This window comes from Ochotona curzoniae, unplaced genomic scaffold (assembly GCF_017591425.1).
Source record: "Ochotona curzoniae isolate NIBS_2020 unplaced genomic scaffold, NIBS_Ocur_1.0 contig_64, whole genome shotgun sequence".
Lineage (NCBI taxonomy): Eukaryota > Metazoa > Chordata > Mammalia > Lagomorpha > Ochotonidae > Ochotona > Ochotona curzoniae.
This window is the reverse complement of record NW_024466502.1, coordinates 2,133,894-2,158,554: the sequence shown is the minus strand read 5'-3', so window position 1 is coordinate 2,158,554 and position 24,661 is coordinate 2,133,894. Positions and strand designations below refer to the sequence as shown.

General features: G+C 45.9%; 1 protein-coding gene across 1 annotated transcript in view; it reads left to right on the top strand.

Annotated features, from left to right (window-relative positions):
* The window catches only part of MYO16 (myosin XVI), a 361,148-nt gene that overhangs the window by 131,992 nt on the left and 204,495 nt on the right, over positions 1–24,661 (top strand). The window contains exon 15 of the mRNA XM_040991535.1: positions 2,017–2,148. Within this exon, the coding sequence (XP_040847469.1) occupies positions 2,017–2,148 (132 nt within the window). The remainder of the gene's footprint in view (positions 1–2,016; positions 2,149–24,661) is intronic.

Genomic DNA, 24,661 nt, shown 5'->3' with positions numbered 1-24,661 from the left:
CCTGCAGCAGTACAACCTGGTGGCTAGTCCAGTGACTGTCCCTTGCTGCCTGCTGGCACAGGATCAGTGGTCCCTGGGCAGTTGTGTCACTGCCCAGGGTCTGCTCGAACAGATTGGCATGACCTCAGTAGCATAAAGTGCCAGAGTAAGTGTCCAGTGTCAGAGCTGAGATGTCTGCCCAGCCATGTGTCCCAGCTCCCCTGACTTCTGCCATGGAGGATCTGCCACTAGGACAGCTGCCAATGCTTTACATTTCTTGACTTGGGGTTGCCTCACCTGTTTCTGCTTCAGTTGATCCCACCCTTCCCTCAGCACCTCTCTTCTTCTTAAAGACACCAGGCATACTGGGGGTGCAGACTTCATACCCACCCTTCTCCATAATGACCTCATTTAAACCAGCTGAGTGGTTCACCTCAGTCTACCTGCACAAAATTCTCAACTGTGAATGTTAATTAAAATAAGCAATCACAGTTTAGCTCTCCCCTAAATTTGGAATTCAACAAGCACTAGGCAGGAAGTCGCCCTTCCTCAGGAGTACCGACAGGGCAGGAAGTAGCACTCACTGTGTGTTGCACTCAGGTTAGTTACACTCCGTGTTAGTTACTGCAAATCAAGGAACACATACTGTATTTCACTAATCACATGGTTTCCAGTTGTATGCATTTTGCTGCAAAAGACAATATTTCATTCTTTTTTTATAGCTGAGTAGTATTCTATTGTGTAAATAGAAAGCATATAATTGTAAATTAAAAGGCATAGAGAAGAAAGATAAGCACGTGAGGACATCTTGTTGATATGGTGTAGCCTTGAGACTATAATCAGTGGAACAAAGACAAGCTCACACTTGCTAGAAAGATGGGCATGCCAAGGCCTGGCAGCCCCCAGTGCCAGCAAGAACGTGGAGCCACCAATTCATAGCTGTCTCTCCTGGGATGCCAAGACAATTGGGCAGCTTCTCACCAGCATCTTCCCACACTATCCACAAGTCATTCTTGGCATTTACTTCAGTGAGCCCACAGAAGCTGGGTGTGGGTGTTAATAGCAGCTTTATTCCCTGGAAACAACAAGGATGTGCCTTCTTAGAGTAATGAATAAACCATGCTGCATTCATGCAATGAGATTTTATTCACCGACTGACATGCGTGCTAACAACTCATGAGAAAACATAAGTGACTTTTGAGTGTGTATTGTGGGGTGAAAGAAACCATATAAAAGGTTACATGTGCAGCCAACTACATGACATTCTGGCCAAATGGGAAATATGGAGATCATGAGGAAATGTGGTTGTTGGGTGATGGAAGGGAGACTGGGCAGGTGAGGCACAGGGAAGGTGTGTGGGGCAAGCAAGTGTCCTGTGGATGTCCAGGAATCAAACACTGCTGTGCACCACGGACTGCTGTTAATGATGATAGGTACCAGTGTGTCACCCCATGCCAGTGTAAGATTCCACTGACAGAGGGCATAGTGAGGGGCAGGCACAGGGAGCTCTCGGAACCTCCTACTTGATGCTGCTGGAAACCCAAACTGGCTCTAGAAAATGAACCCTCGTTTTTGAATAATGAAGAAACAGATTGATCACACACGGAAAACCTAAATTATGCATTCGTTCATTTTCTTTCCTTCAGTAGAAGAAATAATAGCTCAGTGATCTCTGAGAAAGATATTTACTCATTACTTCAGCATGTGTTTATTGAGAGTCATCTATTTGCTTAGACCAGTGAGGTTCAATAGAAATGTGATGCTCAAACAGAAATGGGAAAGACAACTGCAACTTAACATGTCTCATTGCCGTATTCAACAAACAAGACAGTGGCTGAACTTGCTTGTAATAGCATATTCTGTCTAGTCATATATGTCCAAAAGATTGTCAATGCAAATGGTGACAGTTACGAATGAGAGAAAAGTTTTGTGTTGACAAAGAAACTGCAGTCTTATCTCCTCGTGATTCATCTGTGTACAACTATGGAAATGAGGTCATTGATGGGTCTAACAGATAACTTTCCTTTTCGCAACCAGCCAGAATGTATACGTATATGCTCGAGAAGTCCAGACTCATCTCACAGCCCCTCGGCCACAGCAGCTTCCTCATCTTCCACCTCCTGATGGATGGACTGTCTGCTGAAGAGAAGTACGGACTGCACCTGCACCGTGTGCGCCGGTGAGTGACACGGTGCTGTGTGTGTCAGGGCTCTGTCTTCAAGCTGTGATTGCAGGTTAGCAGTCTTAAATGGCCTCCTTGTTTTTCAAAGAAGACACGAGCCTTTAAACAACTGTTGGATATGGTTAGGATCAAACCATCCCCATGACAGGGTTCTACCTGTTGAATCTCTTGATGAGATGTGCTGTGTGTGTAGGAATGAAACTTCGTATTTTACTAGATTTCAGATCACACTAGAAATCAGCACGTATAAGCACATATATGAATTTTTCTTTGGGGCATTTTGGTGATAACAGTGGTACATTCCTGGTGTTTTTTTCTCATGTTGTGCTGCACTGGTAGATGTTCTTGGAGAAATGACTCGTGGGTAACAGAAGAGGCTGAATATTGGGTTAGGACACACAAAGCTTGGAAACTGGAGACAAAAGAGTGTTTGTGTGTTCCACAGAGAAAGCCGAGGGCATGGGGTGCCAATGGAAGTGGGCGGGCCTCCAGAGGGAGCTGAATTCCTGCCAGCTGGCCCTGTGTTCTCACAGGGACAGGTCCAATTTACTGAGAAGGAAGACCATGAACAGGAAAGGGCGGCAAACCTCACTTAGAAGCAAAGTCAGAGGGCAGGAAATGGGGACACAGCAGAGGCCTGGCCAGTGCCCCACTCTCACAAGTGAATTCCCCAGCCCGGGTGCAGAAGGGGGGAGGTGCTTCAGGTTGATGTTAACCCCTGTTGGTAGCTGGATCTTGAAGGAAGATAAGGGTTTGCAGAATGCTGAGAAAACGTTTGTGAGAAAAAAGAAGTCATGGATGTGATATGACAACCGACACACGGACACTGGTCAGTGGCTCTGCCCTCCTGGCTTGCTTGTAGTCGAGGCAGTGGGTGTGCTAAGTCAGTGTAGAGGAAGCAGGTGGCAGCCAGCCCTCGGTGTGTGTATGTGTACACACACAGAGTCTTGTTTCAAGTGTGCAGAAAATTATGGCCAGTCACTCCAACCTTATTTGTTGGTTTGTTCATCTGTCCCAGTAGGGGTCGATCACAGTCCAGGTGACATGGTGAACATCAGGTTGGAGCTGGGGATCAGGCAACACTTCGGATCCTGGTGTGACTGGGCTACTTGGAGACAGCTCGTTTGCCAGGGGAGCTAGTGTGCACACCCTCCTGGGCCATGGAGGACTCTGGGGAGCATCGGAGGAGATGGGCGGCTATGCAGACTCTGCAGGAAGGCTCTGGATGGGTGAGAGCTGCAGGCAGGTGGGGGTGTGTGGCCAGAGACTTGGAATCTGTGGAGTGACTATAGGCTACTTGGACTCTGAGTGCAGAAGGAGTTGGTGTTCACATTGAAGGAGACTCCAGATCTGTGAAGCTGTCCCTGTGGTTATCACAGCTGGGAGCAGAGGGTGAGACTCCTAAGGAGCACCTGCAGTTGGGGTGCTGCTGAGAAGGTGGAAGTGATACGTGGGGACGGCCAGGAGGCGTTCTGAGGCTGTGGAGCTGGGACTTAAAGGAGTGAGATGTGAGGCGTTCTGAGGACACAGGGCTGCGACTTGAGTGTGAACCAGATGCAGTTGTGAGGGGAAGAAACCAAAGCAAATTATTCCTGTTGATACTGCCGAGCACCGTCAGGTGTCACATCCAGAGAGGACAAGGCTGGTGGGAATGCTGGGTCTGTGTCTGGGGCAGGTGAAGGTGGAGATGTGGCAGGGCAATGCATCCATCGTGGCTGTGAGGTGTGGAAAAAGGCAAGGTGGAGTTAGGAAAAAGAGACTGATTTCCACTGTCTCATTTGTCCTTATCACTCTGCTCCAGTGAAAGCGCCACAGCTAGGGTAGATGTTGTTTGTTACATTAAATAGGGAAAAAACCCACAAAGAAAAAGGCTGTTGTAGGAGGTCACAGACTCCCAGACACCACAGATATTTAAGAGACTGTGGTCAACATGTGGCAGCTTGTCGGAAATGCCTACCTTCTACAGCATCAGACATGCGTCTCATCAGAGTCTCTCATGTTGTGTCAGAGAAAATCCAAGCCAGGGCCATGCAGAAGTTGGATGTGCGTTACCCCTGTGATTATAGTGTATGCGAATTCTGTTTATTTTTACAAGAACATAAAGAGAAAAGCACAAAAGGAGGGATTGACGGAGGGACGGAGGGAGGGAAATATGTTTCTCATCCTAGAAGTTCATCTGTGAAATACGTACAATCAGTTCTTTTTATAGTAATAAAACATTTTTTTTTTCATTTTATTACATAGTTTCATAGGATCTGGGGTTCCCCTCAAACCCTCCCCTGATATTGAATTCCTCCATATTGTTGCAGTAGTACAGATCATAACCAGTCATGATTCCTTCATTGTGGGCATGGACCATGCGGGGAGTCCAGCATCTTATTTTCCAGACAAATTCAACAGTTTCATTGGGAGATCATTCTTGGTCTGAAAGTAGAGCTGGCAGGATATCATTCCCTCCGATGAGATACCACTACATAACTTCAACAGGAAGAAACATGGAAATTAACAACATCGTGAAGTTAACTAACATGGTATTTAGTGACCAATATGTTAGAAAATGCAAGTTTTTAACCACATCCTGTAACTACTTCCTTGACATCTCAATTTTAGTATATACACAACCGGCTGCTATAAACCTAGAAATGGTTATAGGGTGCTATTCAGCTGTCTCATGTCTATTTTCATTTTTATATTTAGCAGCTTATAGAATTCAAGGGTGATTTTTACTGTACTTCACAAATTTTAGGATGGTCCAAACAGGCTTATAACTCTAACAGGCCATTTTTTAACTGATTGATGAGCAGAACAATTTTTAGGAGGGCTGTGCAGAGAAATCTTCAATACCCTAGTGAGGAATAACTGATCTTTGTGTCCTACCTAGTAAAGTATATGGTAGTCCAAGCTGACTTTCTTCTGTCTGTTCTAAGCTTTCCTTATTCCTCTCTATCTGATCTAATTTGGGGGCTCCAGAGTGACCCTGATGGTCATTGCAAGAGAGGGTGGAGAGCCAAAGTTGGAAGTAAGTAAGGACCAGAGAGAGCTCCTCTCCTGAGTCCTGAAGGAAATTTACTCTTCTGTTTTTGAAGACTGTTCAGGGCTTCTGGCTGTTGTTCTGATGACATTAGGTCCTGTGAGGAAGGATCTGGGCTTCTTCCATCCTGTGTTGGAGATCCTATAGGGAATGGTTGACTTCAGAGTTCTTGGCCTACAAGGGCATTCCAATGCCCTGTGATCTTTGTTAACCAGTTGTCCCAACAGCATTTATTGAAGAGACCTCCCCATTTGCATGGATTATCATCTCTCTCTCTCTTTTTTTTTGGTCAAAGATTATTTGCTGTATCTGTGTGGGTTCCCTTCTGCTGCTTCTATTCTATTGCACTGATCCTCCTCTCTGTCTTTGTGCCAGTACCAGGCTGTTTTAATAACCACTGCCCTAAAGTATGTCCAAAGCTCTGGAATTGTGATCCCCTGTGTTAAATTTCTATTGTTGGGGATGGTTCTAGCTATTTGCGGTTTTTTGTGCTTCCAGACGAAACTTTGTATCATTTTTTCCAGTTCTATTAAAAATGTTTTGTGTACTTTGATTGGGATTGTGTTGAATGTGTATATTGCTTTTCTCCATCTTTTGAAGTCTTCCTCAATTTCTTTTTTAAGCTTATTGTAGTTTTCTTCAAAGAGGTCTCCTACGTTTTTGGTTAGGTTTATTCCTAGATACTTCCTATCTTTCTTTGTTGCTTTGAATGGTAACTTGCTGGTTACATCTTCTTCCATCTTGGGGCTGTTTGCGTACACTGTGGCTGTTGATTTTTGTTCATTAATTTTGTACCCTGCCACTCTACCAAACTCTCGTATAAGTTCTAGCAGTCTCTGTATTGAGTCTCTTGGTTCTTCCATGTAAAGGATCATGTCATCTGCAAATAGTGAAAGCTTGACTTCTTCATTTCCCATTTGGATTCCTTTGATTTCTTTTTCTTGTCTTATGGCCTCTGTGAGTACCTCTAGAACTATGTTGAATAGCAGTGGTGATAGCAGATATCCTTGTCTTGTTCCAGATCTCAGTGGGAAGGGTTCCAATTTTTCTCCATTAAGTATGATGCTGGCATTCATATATTGCTATGATTATGTTGTGGATTGTTCCTTCTGTGCATTCCTTGTTTAGAGTTTTTAGCATGAAGTAAGTGATGTTGGATTTTGTCAAAAGCTTTTTCTGTGACTATTGATACTGTTACATGATTTTTGTTCTTCAGTTTTTGGATGTGGAGTATTACATTTATGAATGTTGAATCATCCCTGCATTCCTGGGATGAATACTACTTGATCCGGGTGAATGATCTGTCTGATTTTTTTTTTAATTCTATTGGCTAGAGTTTTGTTGAGAATCTTAGTATCAATGTTCATGAGGGAGATTGGTCTGTAGTTTTCCTTCTCTGTTAATTCTTTATCCGGTTTTGGGATTAAGCTGATGTTGGCTTTGAAGACTGAGTTTGGAAGGGTTGCTTCCTTTTCTGTTGTTTTGAAGAGTTTGTAGAGGATTGGGGTTAGCTCTGTTTGGAATGTTTTGTGGAATTCTGCAGTGAAACCATCTGGGCCTGGGCTTTACTTTGTTGGGAGATCTTTAATCACTGATTAAATCTCTGCCTCGGTCATAGGTGTATTCAGGTGTTCTGTTGCCTCTCAGCTAAATTTTGGTAGCTGGTAGGAGTCCAAGAACCTTTCCATTTGTTGGTGATCTTCTGATTTGTTGGAGTACAGTTGTTTGTAGTAATTTCTAATTATTTTCTTAATGGTTGCAGTATCTGTTGTTATATTGCCTTTTTCATCTTTGATCTGATTAATTCTTGCTTTCTCTTGTTTTTTCTTTGTTAGTCTGGCCAGTGGGGTGTTTCAAAATCCAACTTTTTGATTCATTGATCTTGTGAATTGTTTTTGGATATCTGTTTGATTTATCTCTTCCCTTATTTTGGTGATTTCTTGTTTCCTATTGCTTGTGGGATAATTTTGCTGCTGCTCTTCCAGTTTCTTGAGGTGTATGTTTAATTCCTTTATTTGGTGTCTTTCTTGGGCCTTAACATAAGCACCCGCTACAATGAACTTATCACATAGCACTGCTTTGTTGGTGTCCTACAAGTTTTGGAATGCTGTATTTGAGTTTTTGTTGGTTTTCATAAATTTTTGATCAAATCCTTAATTTCTTCTCTGACCCATTGTTCATTTAATAGCATATTGTTCAACCTCCAAGAATTTACATATTTCCTGGGGGCATTTTGATTTATTGATTTCCAGTTTCACTCCTTGGTGGTCTGAGAAGGTTCATGGTATGATTCTGATATTTTTTAAGTTAGTGAGACTTGCTTTTCCCCTATAATGTGGTCAATCCTAGAGAAGGTGCCATGCACTGGTGAGAAAAATGTATATTCTGTGTCCGTAGGATGGAAGGTTCTGTAAATGTCTACTAAGTACATTTGTTCTGTTGTCTGTGTGAGTTCTATAGTTTCTCTGTTGTTTCTCTGTCTTGTTGATTTATTGCTGTTAATGGGGTGATGATGTCTCCTAGGGTGAATGTATTTGCCTCTATGTCTCCCCTTAAGTCCGTCAGAATTACTTCACTAGCTGGGTGCACTTGTGTTTGGCGCGTAGGCATTTATAACGACAATCACTTCTTGATGGATGGCTCCCTTCGACATTGTGAAGTGCCCCTCCCTGTTCCTTTTGGTTTTTGTCACATTGACGTCTATATGATCTGAAATTACAACAGCTATGCCAGCCTTTTTTTCTCGCCCATTGGCGTGAAATATCTTTTTCCATCCCTTAACTGTCAGTTTCTTAGCATCTTATTTTGGTTAGATGTGTCTCTTGTAGGCAGCAGATACTTGGGACCTGTTTGTTGATCCATCCTGTTAATCTGTGTCTTTTGTTTGATGAATTTAGGCCATTTGTGTTTAGAGTTAATATTGAGAGGTTGCAATTTTGACCTGCCGTGTGTGTGTGTGTGTGTGTGTGTATGCGTGTGTGCGTGTGTTGGTATCTCTGTTTAATTATCTTTCCTTGCGTGGACTTCAGTGAGGAGGTCTTCCCATTTGCCATCTTTGATTATGGTTTGCATCCTTTCTTTCTGGCTTGAGCACATTTCTAAGGAGATTTACTAGAGCTGGTTTCATGAAGGCATATTCTTCCAGTTTCTCATTGCTATGGAAGTATTTAATTTCATTCTTGAATACAAATGAGATCTTCGCTGGGTACATTATTCTTCATTGACAGTTGTTTTGTTTCAGGATTTGAAAGAGTTTGATCTATTCTCTCCTTGCTCGGAGGGTTTCTTCTGAGAAATCAGCAGTGATTCTGATTGGTTTTCCTCTAAATGTAATCTTGTCTTTTCTTCGTACTCGTCTCAGAATTCTTTCCTTGTATTCGTTGGAGGGGAGCTTGAGCACAACACGTCTGGGTTAGAATCTCTTTGGCGAGAATCTGTTAGGCGTTCTCTGCCCTTCCTGGATTTGGGCTAGATTTATGTTTTGAAAGTTTTCCTGTATAATTTCATTGAGCCCCTGTTGCAAACCTGTCTCTCTTTCCACTCCTTCGGGAAGGCCTATAATTCTGATGTTTGACTTTTTGAGGTTATCGTTCATTTCCTGTATGATCTTGACTTTGTTTAGGTTTTTGTCCAGCTGTTTGATGAACTGCATGTTTTTGTTCTGATTGTCTTCCATTTCTGACATTCTGTTTTCAGCTGTATTAATTCTGTTGGTCAAGCCCTCAACTTTGTGCTCTAATCCAAGGATTTCATTTTTTTTTTTAATTTTTTTTTTTAAAGATTTATTTTTATTATTTTTTCATTGGAAAGGCGGATATACAGAGAGGAGAGACAGAGTGGAAGATCTTCCGTCCGATGATTCACTCCCCAAGTGAGCGCAATGGGTCGATGCTATGCCGATCCGAAGCCAGGAGCCTCTTCCAGGTCTCCCACGCGGGTGCAGGTTCCCAAAGCTTTGGGCCGTCCTCTGCTGCTTTCCCGGGCCACAGGCAGGAAGCTGGAAGGGAAGCGGGGCTGCCGGGATTAGAACCGGCGCCCATATGGGATCCCGGGCGTGCTAGGTGAGGACCTTAACCACTTGCGCCACCGTGCCGGGCCCCAGGATTTCATTTTTCACTTGTTTTATTTCTGTGATGATGTGATTTTTTAATTCCTTGAACTCTTCCTGGTGCTTCTCACTGTCTCTGATGAATTTATGATTTTCTTTTTTAATTCCTCATCTGGAGCTCCTCAGTGTCTTCAACTTGCAACTCGGAGATTGAGATTGATTTTTGGTCGTTTTGAAGGGGAATGCTGGTTCTTTTGTCTGAATCATTTCTTTTTCTGATACTTCTCCCCATTGCTTTGTGTTTTCTTGTCGTTTTGGGATTTTAGTCTCTGACTTGCTTGTCCACAGGCTCTGATCTCAGTGCAGTAGCCTACAGCAGGTGTGGTCCAGCTACTGCTGCATGGTGTGCAGACAGAAGCATAATTCTCCACGCTCTAATGGGCATGGCAGGTGACGATGGGGGGTTGGGTAGCTTTGCTTATGCCTGGATCTCTACCTCTGCAGCCAGGTTCCCCTGTGGTCTGTTGGGCACAGTGCTGACTTGAGTGTGCCTTCAGGGGCAAGGGGAGAGCAGGAGAGAAACTTTGTAGCCTCTGGGCTCTGTGTCTCTGCTCTGGGCAGATTTGGATGATCCTCAGCATGGCTCAGGTCCAAGTGCCCTTGGGAGAGAGCAGTTTTGGGGCACTCTCTGCTTGGCCCCTGTGCTCATGCTTGCCACTGCCACTGGGACTTTTGGTGCCCTCATGGTCTTGGTTGGTCGTTGCTGCCACCAAGGGCTCTGACTTCACAAGTCAGGGCCACACCACCAAGGGCTCTGACTTTGGCCACTGAGGCCTCTAGCACTCCTGCAGTCTTTTTAGCTGCCACTGCTGGGGATTCCACAGGCGCCACCGAGTAGGTTCGGGGCACTCTTCGTGCGGCTCTAACCCATGCGTTTCACTTCCCTACTTCTCCTTCTCAAAGATGTTCCCTTCTTGGGGAGCAGGTTCTGGGGGTCTCCGCTCAGCTGCTGCCTCTGCCTGGGTTGCCCCTGCATTCACTTTTGCCACCACCACTGGGGCCTCCGGCGATCCTGTGGTCTGTTGCCACCGCCGGTGGGGGCACTGACGTTGAGGGTAGTTGTAAAAACCAAAAAAACAGACAAACAAACAAAAAGTCCTTCCAAATCCCTGTGTCTCCTCTGGGTCGGCTGAGGCTCCTGCCAGCCTTCCCCCTGCCTGGATTCGTGACACACCAAGTTTTGAGTTCTCTAGAGGTATCCGCCTCCAGCAGTTTTAGGTGCAGGTCGCTGTCTTCTTTCTTTTCTCTGGCTGCCCTTCCGAGTTGTGTGGATCTTCTTGGTTCTGTGAAGTCCAGGGAGCTTCAGGTACCTCTCCCTGCAATTCTACTTGCTTCTTGCTCGCTTTTCTGCCCAGTTCTGTCCGTCTCTCTCTGCACTCTCCTTTGCACCAACCTTCCGTTGAATCCTTAATAATAAAACATTTTAAAAAAGACCTCAGTACTAACATGAATGTGTCCTGTGAAGAAACTTAAAAAGTGTGTACAGCAGTGAGATCATCAGACAGGCTATTTGGAGGTCAACATTTGAAGTCAGTGCATGGGTCTTTTCATAATGGGCATTTTCCATGGCTTGCTCTGAAGACCACTCACCTTGAAATCAGCTTTTTCTTTTTCTGCCTTGAACATCTCTGACTGAAGACTTTATCCCTGGGAGGAAATGCGCTGGTTGTCTGAGGAACAAGTTGTCTCTCTTGGATGAAGAGTGTTTGCATTTCTGTGCTCTGTTCTTTCCACCAACAAGAACTGCAGGTAGGGAGCAGAGCAGATGTTGGTTCCAGGGGTGGAGGACATCTGGTCAGTGCCTGCCAGGGTAACCTCAGGCCCGATTCAAAATCCAATACAGCTGTTGTGGGCTGATTTCCAAGAGATGGCTTCATATGGGCCACGAATGGTGATACCCAGATGCCTCTGGGCAGAGAAAAGATTTTGCACCCACGAGGGTGTGCTTGTGTGCAGGTGTCTGTACAAGCCGGCACCATGTTCCCGCGTGTGCTCAGCACCCAGGGACACACAGGGATCCAAACTAGTGATCTAGCCTGCCACACAAATGGACAGTTCACTTCTTGGTCTGTGGTTTGGACAGACCAAGTAGTTTGAAGTATGTGGGAGAGAGCAAAGATTTCTCTGCTGTGCTTCAGCTTGAGAATCAGCACTTTAGTGAGAGGGTGTGGATTTGCTTAGGCTGTTGAGAAAGTCAAAGTGTCAGGGGTGCTTTTTTGAGGGGTTCCAGCAGGAAAGAACTGGGGAATCATGAATAATTCAATTCCCTTGAACAAAGCAATTATTTTATTAGCAGTATGAGGAATATGAAACAACATCTTCCAATTAAAAAACATGCTCCACCACTTCAAATTCCTAAAGGTGCAAGTTAGAGCTACTCTGCAATGATAATTCCACAGAAACAGAATGCATTGTGTGTTTCAAAGATTTATTTGAAAGTCAGAGTTACAGAGAGAGAAGAAGAGAGAGAAATCTTCCATCCACTGGTTCACTCCCCAGATGGTTGCAATATCCAGAGCTGGGCCAGTCTGAAGCCAGGAGGCAGTAGCCTCATCTGGGTCCTCACATGGGTGCAGGGGCCCAAGCACTTGGGCCATCCTCTGCTTCTTTCCCAGGAGCATTATCAGGGAGCTGGATTGGTAGTGGAGCAGCTAGGGATTCAAACCAGTGCCATTATGGGGTGCCAGCACTGCAGACACTAGCTTTACCTGCTATTTCACAATGACACCCACCCCAAAGTGTATTCTTTAATAATAGATCAAGCTGTTTCATATGTTATAGACTGTCCAGCCTTGTCTTTTATGATTTGTGTTTTTGTTGGTTAGAATGTTTACATTTTGTAATGTTAGCAAGGCTTGCAGAGTTCACATCGGTTTGGTGTTGGAGTTCAGCTAGCAGTTGTGGATGTTAGGTGGAGCTATTGCCACATTCTTTGACTTGTTTACACCAGAAGTCCAGACCTGACCTTGCTGGCTTTCTGATCGCTCACAGATCCTCAGGGATTTTCGTAGTCAGATCAGCATGTGCTGCATGCTTAATGCTCTCCTGGCGCAGAGTTGTAAGTGCCTGGCATGCATAAATGATCCTCGCCATGAAGAATGCTGGTACTATCCGCAGACCTAGTTGCCTGAGTTCCTTTAAAACGATACTGACATTACTGTTCAGTAGATTTAAGCTACACCTCAGCATCTGAGCCGCTCCCTGCCCTTTGCATCACTGTGCAGTGCAGCTTCTCATGAGGTCTTCATCACTGCCAAAATCCCACGCACGCTTCCTCATCCGCACGAAGCAGAGGGAAAGCCTGTGTGACAGTGAAGTGGCTCTGCCATCAGTGTGTGTCCTTGTGCGGCTGGAACTCAGCAGAGGGGAGAACATGACTGCATCATTAATGCCACAAGCATTTTTTTGTTTGTTTCACTTGAACTCTGCTTCTGGAACCAAGCGTTTATGACGTATCACATCAAAACACGGCAGGAGCTGTGAGTCAATACTGAAATGGACCTCAAAACACATCCCAGATTCCAGTGTGAGGACGATGCCCAGTCTAACTGTGGGGTAGACCTGGTGCAGACAGACACCGACCCGTAGTCTGACTGTGTGCCAGCATCGCTGGGATTCTGTGCCACTCCTTGCCACATCACAAGCTGTCTCCAGGGGCTGATGAGGAAGAGGCATGCACCCAGGATGCCCACCAGATGGCAGGCTCCCCACAGAGTTGGAAACAAACCCCAAACACAGAAACAGTGTTTCTCCGGAGTTTCTTCACTCAGACACCTTTTCTCATCCTGTTTCAGTTTTATTTCTTTCTTTTAGTGTAAAGGACAGACATGACATCTAAACAATCAGTGTAATTTATGTTCCTGGAAACAGAGATTTAGTGAAAGTTGGGATTGTCAGTTGTGTATCTTTAGCCTACTTCCAACAGCTTTTTTAGGTTTTGTTCCAGAAAAGCTGGCCTTTTAAATCCAGAGAAATCATTCATGATCTCCCTTCATACTGATTCATGAAGCCAAAGCTGGTGCTGCCTACATGATAAGGTTTCTATATATATATATATAAATGTCAGATTTTGAATTACAGGCAAGCGATCCTTTGACTGTGACCTTTTCCTAACCTCAGTGTCAGCAAAAGGAAGCGCTGACTTACCGGGTGTTTGAACTTGTGACCGCGCCCGGCAGAGCACCTGTCACCCAGAAGCTGCAGCAGGAACTCCCAGCTCCCATTTGGCTTTTGCTAATGGTTTATTATGAACTTTGAACTTCCTCTGATAAGATTTCACGTGTTGTGTTGGAAAGGAAGTGAAAGCTAATTGCAGGTGATTCTGCAGTTTTGTGACAGGGTGCGGTGTTTACCCCGTCACGGGCTTTAGGCAGTAGAACTTGATGGAAGGTGCTACTGAGACGGAAGTTCAAGGTGAGAGGCTGATAGCTGGAGTGATGGTCACAGCTGTCATTAAGACACAGGACAGAGCTCTTCCCAGACTGCAGGCTTAGCCCGGTCCGTGGTGCACCTCTACTCCCACGCTCACTCGTACCCGGACGGGGAACACGTGGTGGAGTCTGCTTCCCATGGTTTAGGGGGTAGAGATCGCTCTCTGCCAGACGTCTAAGCCACACTTGGGTTCTGCTGCTGAACCTCATTTCTGTGTTGTTTTCCCAACATGTGGCCTGTGGACCAGCCGCCACCACCACCCTGCTGCCCTGCCTTAGTGAAAGTGAGAGAAAATTAAAGACAAGAACAGGGTGCAAGTCAGCTTGTGCGTGACTTCATTCCAAGTTAAGCAAAGCTTAGCTTTCTGCCACTTTTTACCATTGTTCTAATTCCCTTCAAAAATGTTGCGGCATTAAAAAAAAAAAAAGAGCCAGAAAAGCTCTTTGATTGCCCCAGCTAGAGTACAAGGCAGCGGTTACGAATGGGTGGAGTCATCTGTGTGAACGGGCAGGTGACTTTCCCTGTGAAATGTGAACCACCGGAAACACTGGCTTTTGTCTGGAGCTTTTGGAACTCTGTGTACCCAAGCGCAGAAAGAGAAAAACAGACTTGGGGCTTCTGTGCTCTGGCCCTTTCCTTAACTCACACCCTCACAGAAGGTCTGTGGTCAGCCTGCATTTTACTTATGATGGCTTGGCAGCACAGGTAGCTGCCTTCTCCAAGGATATTTAGCCGGTGACAGTGGAAGAGGGGCAGACAGGCACAGGCTGGGGGCTCAGGAGGGCTGGGCCCGAGCAAACACAGAGCCCCAGCTGCCGCCTGCTGGCATGAGTCAGGCCCGAGCACCAAGCTGCTTCCAGCCTTGTGCTGGTCACGCTGCTGGTCTGTGACTTTGGGGTGCAACGGCTGAGCTTGGGAGCGGAAGTCAGACTCAGCCACAGCCTGTTCTTTGGAGTTTAGCACATGTGAGTGTCCCAGTTTCTGAGCAGCAGGTGTCACTGCCCCTCAGGAGCCTGGCCAGCGCCTCTGCTGCCGACTTCTCTCCTTGCTTTGTCCCCTCTGCCCTGGCCAGCTTCTTATCTCGCTGCCTTCTGCCCCACCCTCGATAAATTCCTGAGAATCACATTCCATGAACTGTAGTTTCACCATGGAAACCCTTCAGATGTTAGGAATGTTGAGCTCTGTCCCTTCAGTGCAAGCCCCCTGGTAAAGGCAGGTGGCACAGGCAGCCAGGCCTGAGGTGCCAGGGGCTGAGGGCTGCCCCACTAGGTACTAGGTGGTGGCCCCTGTTTGTCCAGACAGAGCTCAGCACTATGGGCTCACCATCCCCCTCAGGAAATGAGGCCTTTGGGGGACTGAGTGGGTTCGGGCCTTTCAGCACATCAGTGTTGCACCCCCCATCATCTGTTCCTTTCCAGAACTCAAGTGCACACTATCCAAACTGAACACATTTAGCAGCAAAATCTGAGTGTGCACCCATAATATTGCAGATACTTTTCATGTGTCTCCCTGATTGTCAGCACTCCATGATTCTCAAGAGTTAACCTGTCTTCCCGTTAGGGGAAACCGTTCCAATCTGTGAATGTGAATACTGCATGGCTTTAACAGCCATATTCCAGGACATATTTTTCTGCCCAAGGTTAGGGTAAGAAGTTGTGTAATGGGACTGTTGCCACTCTGCAGACTGGGCTGCCACATGCCTCTCCCCAGGGGGAAGGCTCAGCTGACCTCTCGGGGCTGCAGGATGAGACACTGCGGAGATGACCAGCACAGAGCCAGTAGGCTGGATAGGAGGACACTGATCACGCCCCAGGTCCTCGTTTCCTTCCCCTCCAATCTCTCCCCCACCTACCCACCCACACTCTGTTTGGAATTGTCCATCCCTTCTCTGAGGGCCAGTGTGATGGTTCAATTGGCTAATCCTTCATCTGCAAGTGCCGACATCACATATGGACACCGGTTCATGTCCTGAATGTTCCATTTCCCATCCAGCTTCCCGTTTGTGGTCTGGGAAAGCAAAGGAAGATGCTCCAAGTTTTTGGAACCTTGCACCCATGTGGAAAGCCCAGAGGAAGCTCCTGACTCTTGGCTTCAGATTGCCTCAGCTCTGGCCATTGCAGTCACTTGGGGAATGACCAGTAGAAAGATTCCTCTTTGCTCTGTAAATCTGCCTTTCCAATAAAAGTAAATAAATCTTTAAAAAATATTCACCATTTCTCAGAAAATTACATTACTGTGGCCCAAATGGGGAGCTGCATGTTGCTGCTAAGCCGGCATGGGTGTGGAGGCCTCTGGCTTCTCAGGCCCATGGAAGTGCAGAGCACGGCTCAGGTGTCTACTCTGCTGCCATCTAGAGAGGGGTGTGTGTGTGTGTGTGTGTGTGTGTGTGTGTGTGAGTGTAAGGGGGAAGCCCTCTCTCCTGCCTTCTGAACCCTGCCAGCATGACTGAAGCACACACTATCTGTCCTGACTGCCCACACAATGTCGTTCTTTCCTAGCCCCTTGTAGGACGTCCTGAGCCTTGTGTTAGCCGCTGGGTCTGCGGTGACCATCTCTAGCTCAGATGGGCATCACCCACGTTCCAGCCCAAGTCCACCCCAAGCTGCCTTCAGCCCCTTACTGACTTGGCGCCCGTTTGCCATTGCTCTTGACCAGAACAGGGAAAAGCGTCTCTGCCCAGCCCATTCCAGGTGAGCTCCAGGATCTGCTAGGTCATGGCCAGGACACAGAATGTGTTTCATTGTCTTTTTGATAGAACTATACCCCCAAAATCGATATACATGAATAGCTGGTAGCGGAATCACAGCTCTGTAGGCCAGCAGAGCCAAATTTTTCACCAAGGCTGACATTTAAAGAGCTTATGTCCTCACTAGGGGTGACTGTCTTTTGCAATTCATGAATATTCGATGTAAATATGTGTGAGCTGCTAAAAGTGGCAACAGTACTGGATGGAAGCAAGAGAGTTTAAATTGAGACCCGCCTCTCCCTGGCTGGGGTTTTGGGAAAATCAGGCCATGTGTTGCTGCTTCCCATCATTGGAGAGCTCGGAACCAACCTCAGAGACAGATGTGGCTGAGGACCCTGTGGGCTGCAGGTGGGCCCTCCGAAAGCAGGCGCTACAAGCGTTGCTGAGTCATGGAGGATAGCTGACATTGTAATTTTTAATGTTTTGTTTATGTATTTTAGAGGCAGATGGATAGGGTTTCAGTCCTCTGATTCACTGCCTGGGGCATCATGAACTGGGCCAGGGTTGAATCCAGAACTGTGTGGACAACAGGGACCCTGTCACTTGGGCTGTCGGCCCCCGAAGTGTGCTGATGTGAAGAACCAGGGCCAGGAATGCAGCCTGGGTACTCTCGTGTGGGCACAGCAGCTGCTGGGATGAGGGATATCCCTGAACCTTTACGTGAGCTGTGGTCCACGCTTTACGTGAGCTGTGGTCCACGCTTTACGTGAGCTGGGGTCCACGCTTTACGTGAGCCGTGGTCCATGCTTTACGTGAGCTGTGGTCCACACTTTGTGTGAGCTGTGGTCCACGCTTTGTGTGAGCTGTGGTCCACGCTTACGTGAGCTGTGGTCCATGCTTTGTGTGAGCTGTGGTCCATGGTTACGTGAGCTGTGGTCCACGGTTACATGAGCTGTGGTCCACGCTTACGTGAGCTGTGGTCCACGCTTTACATGAGCTGTGGTCCACGCTTACGTGAGCCGTGGTCCACACTTTACGTGAGCCGTGGTCCACGGTTACGTGAGCTGTGGTCCACGCTTTACGTGAGCCGTGGTCCACGCTTTACGTGAGCCGTGGTCCACGCTTTACGTGAGCTGTGGTCCATGCTTTAGTAGACCTGTAGTCCACGCTTTACGTGTGTTTTGATGGAGAACAGTCTAGTCAGATATTTTACCCATTTTTAGTGAAGTTGTTTGTGAGGGTTTTCTACTGTTTCCTAACATATCCATCACGTTTGCTCACTGTCAGTCTGCAGACAGCCTTGTCTTCCGAGTGGATTGTCTCTTCCCTCTGTGGTTTTAAAGAGCTTCTTGGGTTGGCACCGTACAGTTGGTATCATTTTGATTTTGTTGCCTGTGATTTGGGGGTCTTATCCAAATAAGGTATATTTCAAAATAGCTAAGAGAGATGAATTTGAATGTTTCACTACAAGGAAGTGAGAAATGTTTGAGGTAATGAATATGCTAATCCTTATGATTTGATCTTGGCACGACATGGATTCATGTGCCAAGACTTCACTGTGTGCCCGTAGATTTGGAAGGTTGTTTATATCCACGAAAACATTAAATGAAAAAGCAACTTGACATACATCGTCTCACTTTATCTGCAGCCTAGACTAGAAGCAGGCTTCTCGCCTTCCTGCAGATGAAACCCTGACTCAAGATAGCGCAGAGGGGTGCTCAGTTTCCAGAAGCTCAGAAGCCATGGTTTGCAATCCTGATAGCTCAGCAGCAGCTGTCTAGGGTGTGCTTTTGCAAGAGTCTTGAGCAAGGAGGGTTCCCAGTAAGCAGGCACCTGTACCTGAGGCAGGACTGCTTTCCTGTCTCTGTCCAGGTGTGAAAAGGAACTGTCCCAGAAAGATGCTGTAATCAACACAAAAGAAACACAATATCAATGAGTAAAACTTAGCAGGAAGAATGCAACGATAGCCACCATCAAGTATAGACAACGTGGTTGCATAGAAAATTCCACACAGGATTCATTGTGAGTCCCGGCTGCTCCCTCCCAGGATCCAAGAGCTTCCTCCAGGTCTCCTATGTGTGGATTCAGGGTTCCAAAGCTTTGGGCTCTCCTCTACTGCCCTCCCAGGCCACAGGCAGGGAGCTGGAAGGGAAGTAGAGCAGCTGGAACACAATCAGGTGCCCGTATGGGATCACAGGGCTTGCACAGGGATAATTTAGCCATCGAGCCATCGTGCTGGGCCAGAAAAGAAACCAATATTTAAAAAAACAATAATAAAGATACTGCTCATCTATAGCCTACCTGTGAATGAATCTGACAAAGACACTGATGGATAGAGTACCGTTATGAGGCGGTTTCTAACTCAGGCTCCAGCTATGGCGCTCGCTGTCCTCCGCTGCACACATCTACTCCCCAGCCAGTCTGAGCAGGGGGATCTTTATGCATGCATGTGCATGTCCTTGTGGCCCACATGCAAAGAATGCTTTGTGCTCTGACCTGCCTACAGATTCCACAGGTCTGTCTATACCACTTCCTGGCAAGTCTCTGTCCTCCAGTTAACAAAGCATTTGCTGAAGAACGCCTCAAGTGAAGACCTGCTTGAGCCCTCGCAGGAAGCATTTTCCTGCAGAAAATGCCCCTTGAGGACCTCCTATTCCCAGAAACTTCCTCTTAGTCCTGGCCTCGTTTTTTTCTTGTCATAGGAAGGCTATCTATCTGCTGAGTGCGCAAGTGTCATGTCATGTCATGTCATGTCATGTCATGTCATGTCATGTTATGTTAGAGGCACCTGTGATGGGGTCAGGATGGGTTCTGTGTTGTTTGTTTACATCATGAGCAAAGCACTAGGATCTGACGTGTAAGCAAGCATCCTTCTATCAGTCAGAAAATAGATCACATTGATTTTTATTACAGCTATCGATTCTGCCAATCCTGAAATTTCTGCACTTATTTCAGAAGGATTATTAGAGGTAACTGGTCATCAGACGCCCTTTCGATGTCCACAGAGCAGCTTGTGATTAAATACACACAGCGTCGTGCACACAGGGTACGGTGTGGCCTCGCCCAGGTTGTCACAGTGGATGACTCATCCCACGTAACCAGTCTGATACCTGTGTGTGTGACTGCACAGTTCAGAACATTTTGTCCTGGACGTGTTGGAGACCTCCCCTGCTGAACTAGTTCATGGCGAACAGTCATGTGCTGTGACTGAGTGTTTTTCTGCATTGTCTCTAGTGACTGATGCATTTGCTCAATTGTGCCATAAACTCACATTGCAAAACTACTGTGTGCTAATTATCTTTGAGTATGAGTACTGAGGGGGTGCTGGCAGGACATTGAGGCTCAAAAGTGGCAGATTCTGACAGAGAGCTGCCACAGTGAGCTCCATGGGATCAGAGATTTGGGTGTTTCTGGCACTTCCGTGACCGTCCACAAACCCTGCAGTGTGGAGTGCGTGCAGCAGCCTCAGGCTGCCTCCCTGTCAATATTGTAAGCATGCACAGCTGTCCTGGGGATAGGACCAGTCATGGTCGCCTGTGCCTGGTTCAGTTCTGGTGGAATTCCAAAGTCAGGAATCCTCCAGAAGGAGAGGTTGCTGGGAGCGGACAGCAGGATACCAGGGCCGGGGAGGTGGATGTACAGTGACCCCAACCCTCTCCTTGGGCTCCTGTCCACTGTCCCAGACTCCTGAGAAATGTGGAGTAGACAACATTTCTGTCTTCCATGGTCAAGTTATCTGGAAAAGAGTGAGCTGTGGGCATGCAGGAAGAGCCAGGAGATAGATGTTGGTCCCTTGGTTTTCCATCTGCCATGCGTGATGTGTCCTTTCTTTTGGGTACACTGTCCCAGGCCAATCCAAACAGGGCATGTTGTAAACCACTCTTTGATAATGCCATTTCCCTCCTGGATGCAAAGCTATCCAGTCTGTTCAGCTTAATTGACTTTGAATTCTCTTTAACAGCCAGATATAATCACACGTAGACAGTAAGCTGTTTTGTAGATGGGTGGGCACAAGTACCACATTTGGGGTTGCAGTATTTCCTGTGCCATGTTTCCACAACTTGCTGGTGAGGCCACAGGTCTGCGTCTTGGGGTTCCGGGGCTCTGATGAACGATTTGCTCGTTAATCATTCATTGCTCTTTCAGATCATCCGTTGATGGGACTTTTCTAAATGCAGTCATATTATTATTACAGGCACATTTAGTGAAAGCATCTTGTGCTACTCTTAAGTTTGCCTCTCCCAGAGAAGAGATGAATTCTTAAGTTTGAAAAATCCTCTTGATTGTAAAACCCCCTTAGAAAATGTTCTAATGAAAGCACGCTCATTTAAGGAATTGCTGGCATTTTGCTCCGTTATGGATTGAACCGTATGTTTAGAACTTCTGATAAAACCAGTTTTTGTTGGAAGATGCACCAAAATGTGTCTCTTAAAAAAAATAGAGGGAGAACCTTGCCTTCCTGAACTTAATAATTAAATAATCTTGCTATAATATACAGTATATAATGCAATTTACTGTACATGTTTTTGACTACAATATTGTGATATAGCTGTCTCAGATACTAGTGTATTATGACTGTGTACAATACTGCGTTTGTCTTTGAATTCTTGAAAAATAACAATTTTTGGCTCCTGGTAAAGCTCAGTATTTTTTTCTTGACAGACATCTTACTATCTTATCCGTTTATGATAACAAGCAGACAGTTTGTCCATGTTGTTTTCATATGTCTTTTCTGATTCATTCAAACAGCTCAAACTACTGCAGCAGTTGTGTCTGTCCTAGTAATTTCCATCGTCTTATGTTTTGTTAAGAATCCTCCTTGCTAATAACTATGATGAGAGTGGGAGCCCTGCTTCTTTCATGCCGGGGACCCCAGTAGAGGATGTGATCCATCTTAAATTAAGCATGAATCCTCAAATTGATGAATTACCAAATTCAAAAGCTGTTCTGTGAATGCTTATCCGAGGGGTGACATTGTGGTTTGTAGAGTAAGTCTCTGCCTGCAGTGCCGGCATCCCGCATGGACACCCGTTTCTCTTTGCTAGCGACAGAGGATGCCCAAGGCACCTGTGCCAGCACAGGAGAGCCGAGAGTAGTTCCTGCTCTTGGCTTCAGAGTCCGCGCAAATGCAGCGTTTGTGGCTGTTTGAGGAGTAAACCTGCCGATAGAAGCTTTCTCTCTCTCTCCTTTCTGTAACTCTGACTTTCAAATAAAGTGAAACTTTTGTCCAAAAAGGCAGTGAGGACTCTGACCCCCACAAAGGAGACGTGTGAAATGAGAGCCCATGTTCACGTCTATGGATTTGCATGTCACATGGAAGAGATTCATTGATGGTTGATAACAGAGGCCTTTAAGTCACCGCTTTCGCTGCACGAACGTTATAGGAATGTGCATAGAATTCAAGAATGTTCCGCATCAAAATGAACTGGTCGTTTAATCCCACGTCCGTGAATTTTTTGAAGTGATGTCATAGTTAATACATATTAGGCTGCAAAATACCATAGTGGCATGTTGCTATACCCTATGGCAGTGCTTGAATATCATATCAGCAGCTTGAAGAGCAGCACTGTATGTGGTTGTCATACAATGCTGGTTGGTTTGTTCTGAAGAGTCTGTTCCGTGTGCAGTGGTTAAACCCCTTGGTAGCACACATTGCCTCCCGTAGTTAGCACGTGTGTGCCAACAGCACCGTCATGCATCGCAGTGCTGCAATGGGTGGGCATGGTGCTCTTGGCACAGGTTTCTCGAGTGTGTTCCTCCCATGTAATGGTGACGAGGCAGGTGTTGAACAACGTCTGTCCCAAGCTAGCTGATTCTGTGAACAGCTCTCCGTTCCTCTGTGGCTGAGATGTGTAGCTGAGTCCATTTAAGCAGGAGGAGACTCTTCCTCTGAAAATGGAGATGAGTGGGAAGTGAGAAGGACATTTAGTGTCACTGGTGAGTCAGCAGGAGGGTGCTCTGAGGCAGAACAAACCGGCCCGACCCAAGACGCAGGGCAACACGGAAGGCCTGGCCCACCTCCCGATTGGGCCTTTCTCCTTGGGCTCTGTGGATGATGCACCTGTGACAGGAACATCGTAAGGGGAGATAACAAAAGGAGCAGAAATAAAGAGACCCACTGGTTTACGATAAGTCCACCTAAGAGAATTGAGCCAAGAGTAAGGAAAGAACTTATTTTAAATACTTAGAGCTTGCTTCCAGCAGCCTTTCTTTAAAAGAACTTGCCTGCTTTGTTTTGGCAGTCCATATTGTAATATCATGTGCATTATATTTTCATACGACACGAACAACTTTGTGAAAGTAGGGGAGAGACAGCCTCAGTTGCATTTGACAAGGATGCAATGATTCCTTGCTGGGTCTTCACCCCTCTTCCACTTCACGTTTGCTAAAGAATACTTTCGCAAATCAGAAGTAAATGCCTACTGATGTAAATCTTCCTGGTCTGGAAGCTTTGCTGTCTCTTGGAAGTGTGTTTGGCACTTTAAATACAATTAGTAACATACTAGAGGAAGAATCAGACCTAAAGATGTAATCAGAGAGGTTGATACAATGTCTAAAGAATCATCCATAACATGGTGTAAATCCTTGTAGAGTCATTTCTAAGGAAATAATAGTTATTTTCCAAATGAGTGATCCTGTGATGTTATAATAGTGATAGTGAAAGGGTAAGCTAAATTCTGTTTGGTCAGAATGTTATTTTGTTTTGTGGCATATGTCAGAAATTGTTCCACTTCCTAAAATCTTACTTGTTGCTCTAAGCTGAGAGGCATTCATCCTGGAATAGTGCATTCTTCAGTCTGCATTTTTGACAAAGCCGATCTTAAACACTTCTGAACGCCTGGGAACCTTTCGGTGTGACTAGTTGTTTAGGAATGTTCTTGCACAGCTCCTCAGATGTCTCGGATCATGGGAGGAGAGTGTCGCAGTGGGTACAGAAGCATTCTGTGTCCTTTATCAATGCTGTATTTCCAGGATTCTAAGGGAAGACAGCATTCAGGCAGCGTGCCAGCATCTTTTCCACCGATTTCCTATCGTGTGCTGGTGATCTCAAGTTTAAAGCACCGTGCATAGCCACGGGACATTACTTATTATGTGAACTCCATTATTGTTTCATGGGTAGTCCTTCGTGTGATGAGTAAGCATTTACATTAAGCCTGGAAGGGCTAGCCTTATGGCATAGTGGGTTAAGCTGCCTTCCGTGCCAGCATCTCCCATCTCTGATCCAGCTGGTTCCTAGTGTCCTGGGAAAGCAGGGAAGGATGGCCCAGGCACTTGGGCTCCTGTCCTCACATGGGAGACCCAGAAGAGGCTCTTGGCACCTAGATCTATATTGTAAGACTCCATGTGATGTATATTTTTATGACACATAAGAGAATGCATAGCATGGGAGTAATGTCAGTACCAGGTCCAGTAGACAAGATTGACACGAAGGCATCTGCACCAAGAACTAGAGGTGTGGCCAGAACAGTGGATCTCAGAGCAAAGCCCACTGTTCCAGTCCTCTTCTTCTTCATTCTAAATGAGGATTGGTATTTAAATGAAAGAGAAATGGACTTTATTTAGTTTACGAGTCTGTTCTTAAACAGGTGGCCCCAACATCCGGTTTCCGACATTGTTTAGTACATGCTGTGTCTTGTCCAGACGACCAACACTTGTGCACAGCACGCAGAGGCCACCTTCCGGAGGAATATTTTTAAATTATTTTTAGAATTATAGATATAGCCTGTTCTTATTTATTTCAGATTCTTTTTAAAGGTTTGATCCGTTATCATGGAAGTCCTGATGTTGCTCATTAACACAACAAAGGGTTTTGGCACAACTCCCTTACACTGAAATGAAGCCAAGCTCTCCAACTCTTATCTAGGATGCAAATTTGCTGTCTGTCTTATCAGGATGTTCATCAAACTCATCAAGTGGGATTTACCTATTTTGGCCAACATTATTTTACTAATTCCTTGTTTTTATTTCATTTCCATTTCCTCTTACCAAATTTAAAATGGTTCAAGACATTTATCCATGTATGAGGAATATGGATATTGTGAGAAACACCCAGGTTTCTTCTGTATACAACATTTCCCAATAGATTCTTCATCATGGTCTGTGTTTTCATTTGATCTTGGCAAATCATCCTGAGACTCAGGAGGGGCATGAGGGAAATTGCGTGTGAGAGCTGCAGACACAAGCTCAACAAACACCGTTATGGCTGCAGTGTGGAGGCAGGCAGCCCCTGCTCAAGCTGCCCAC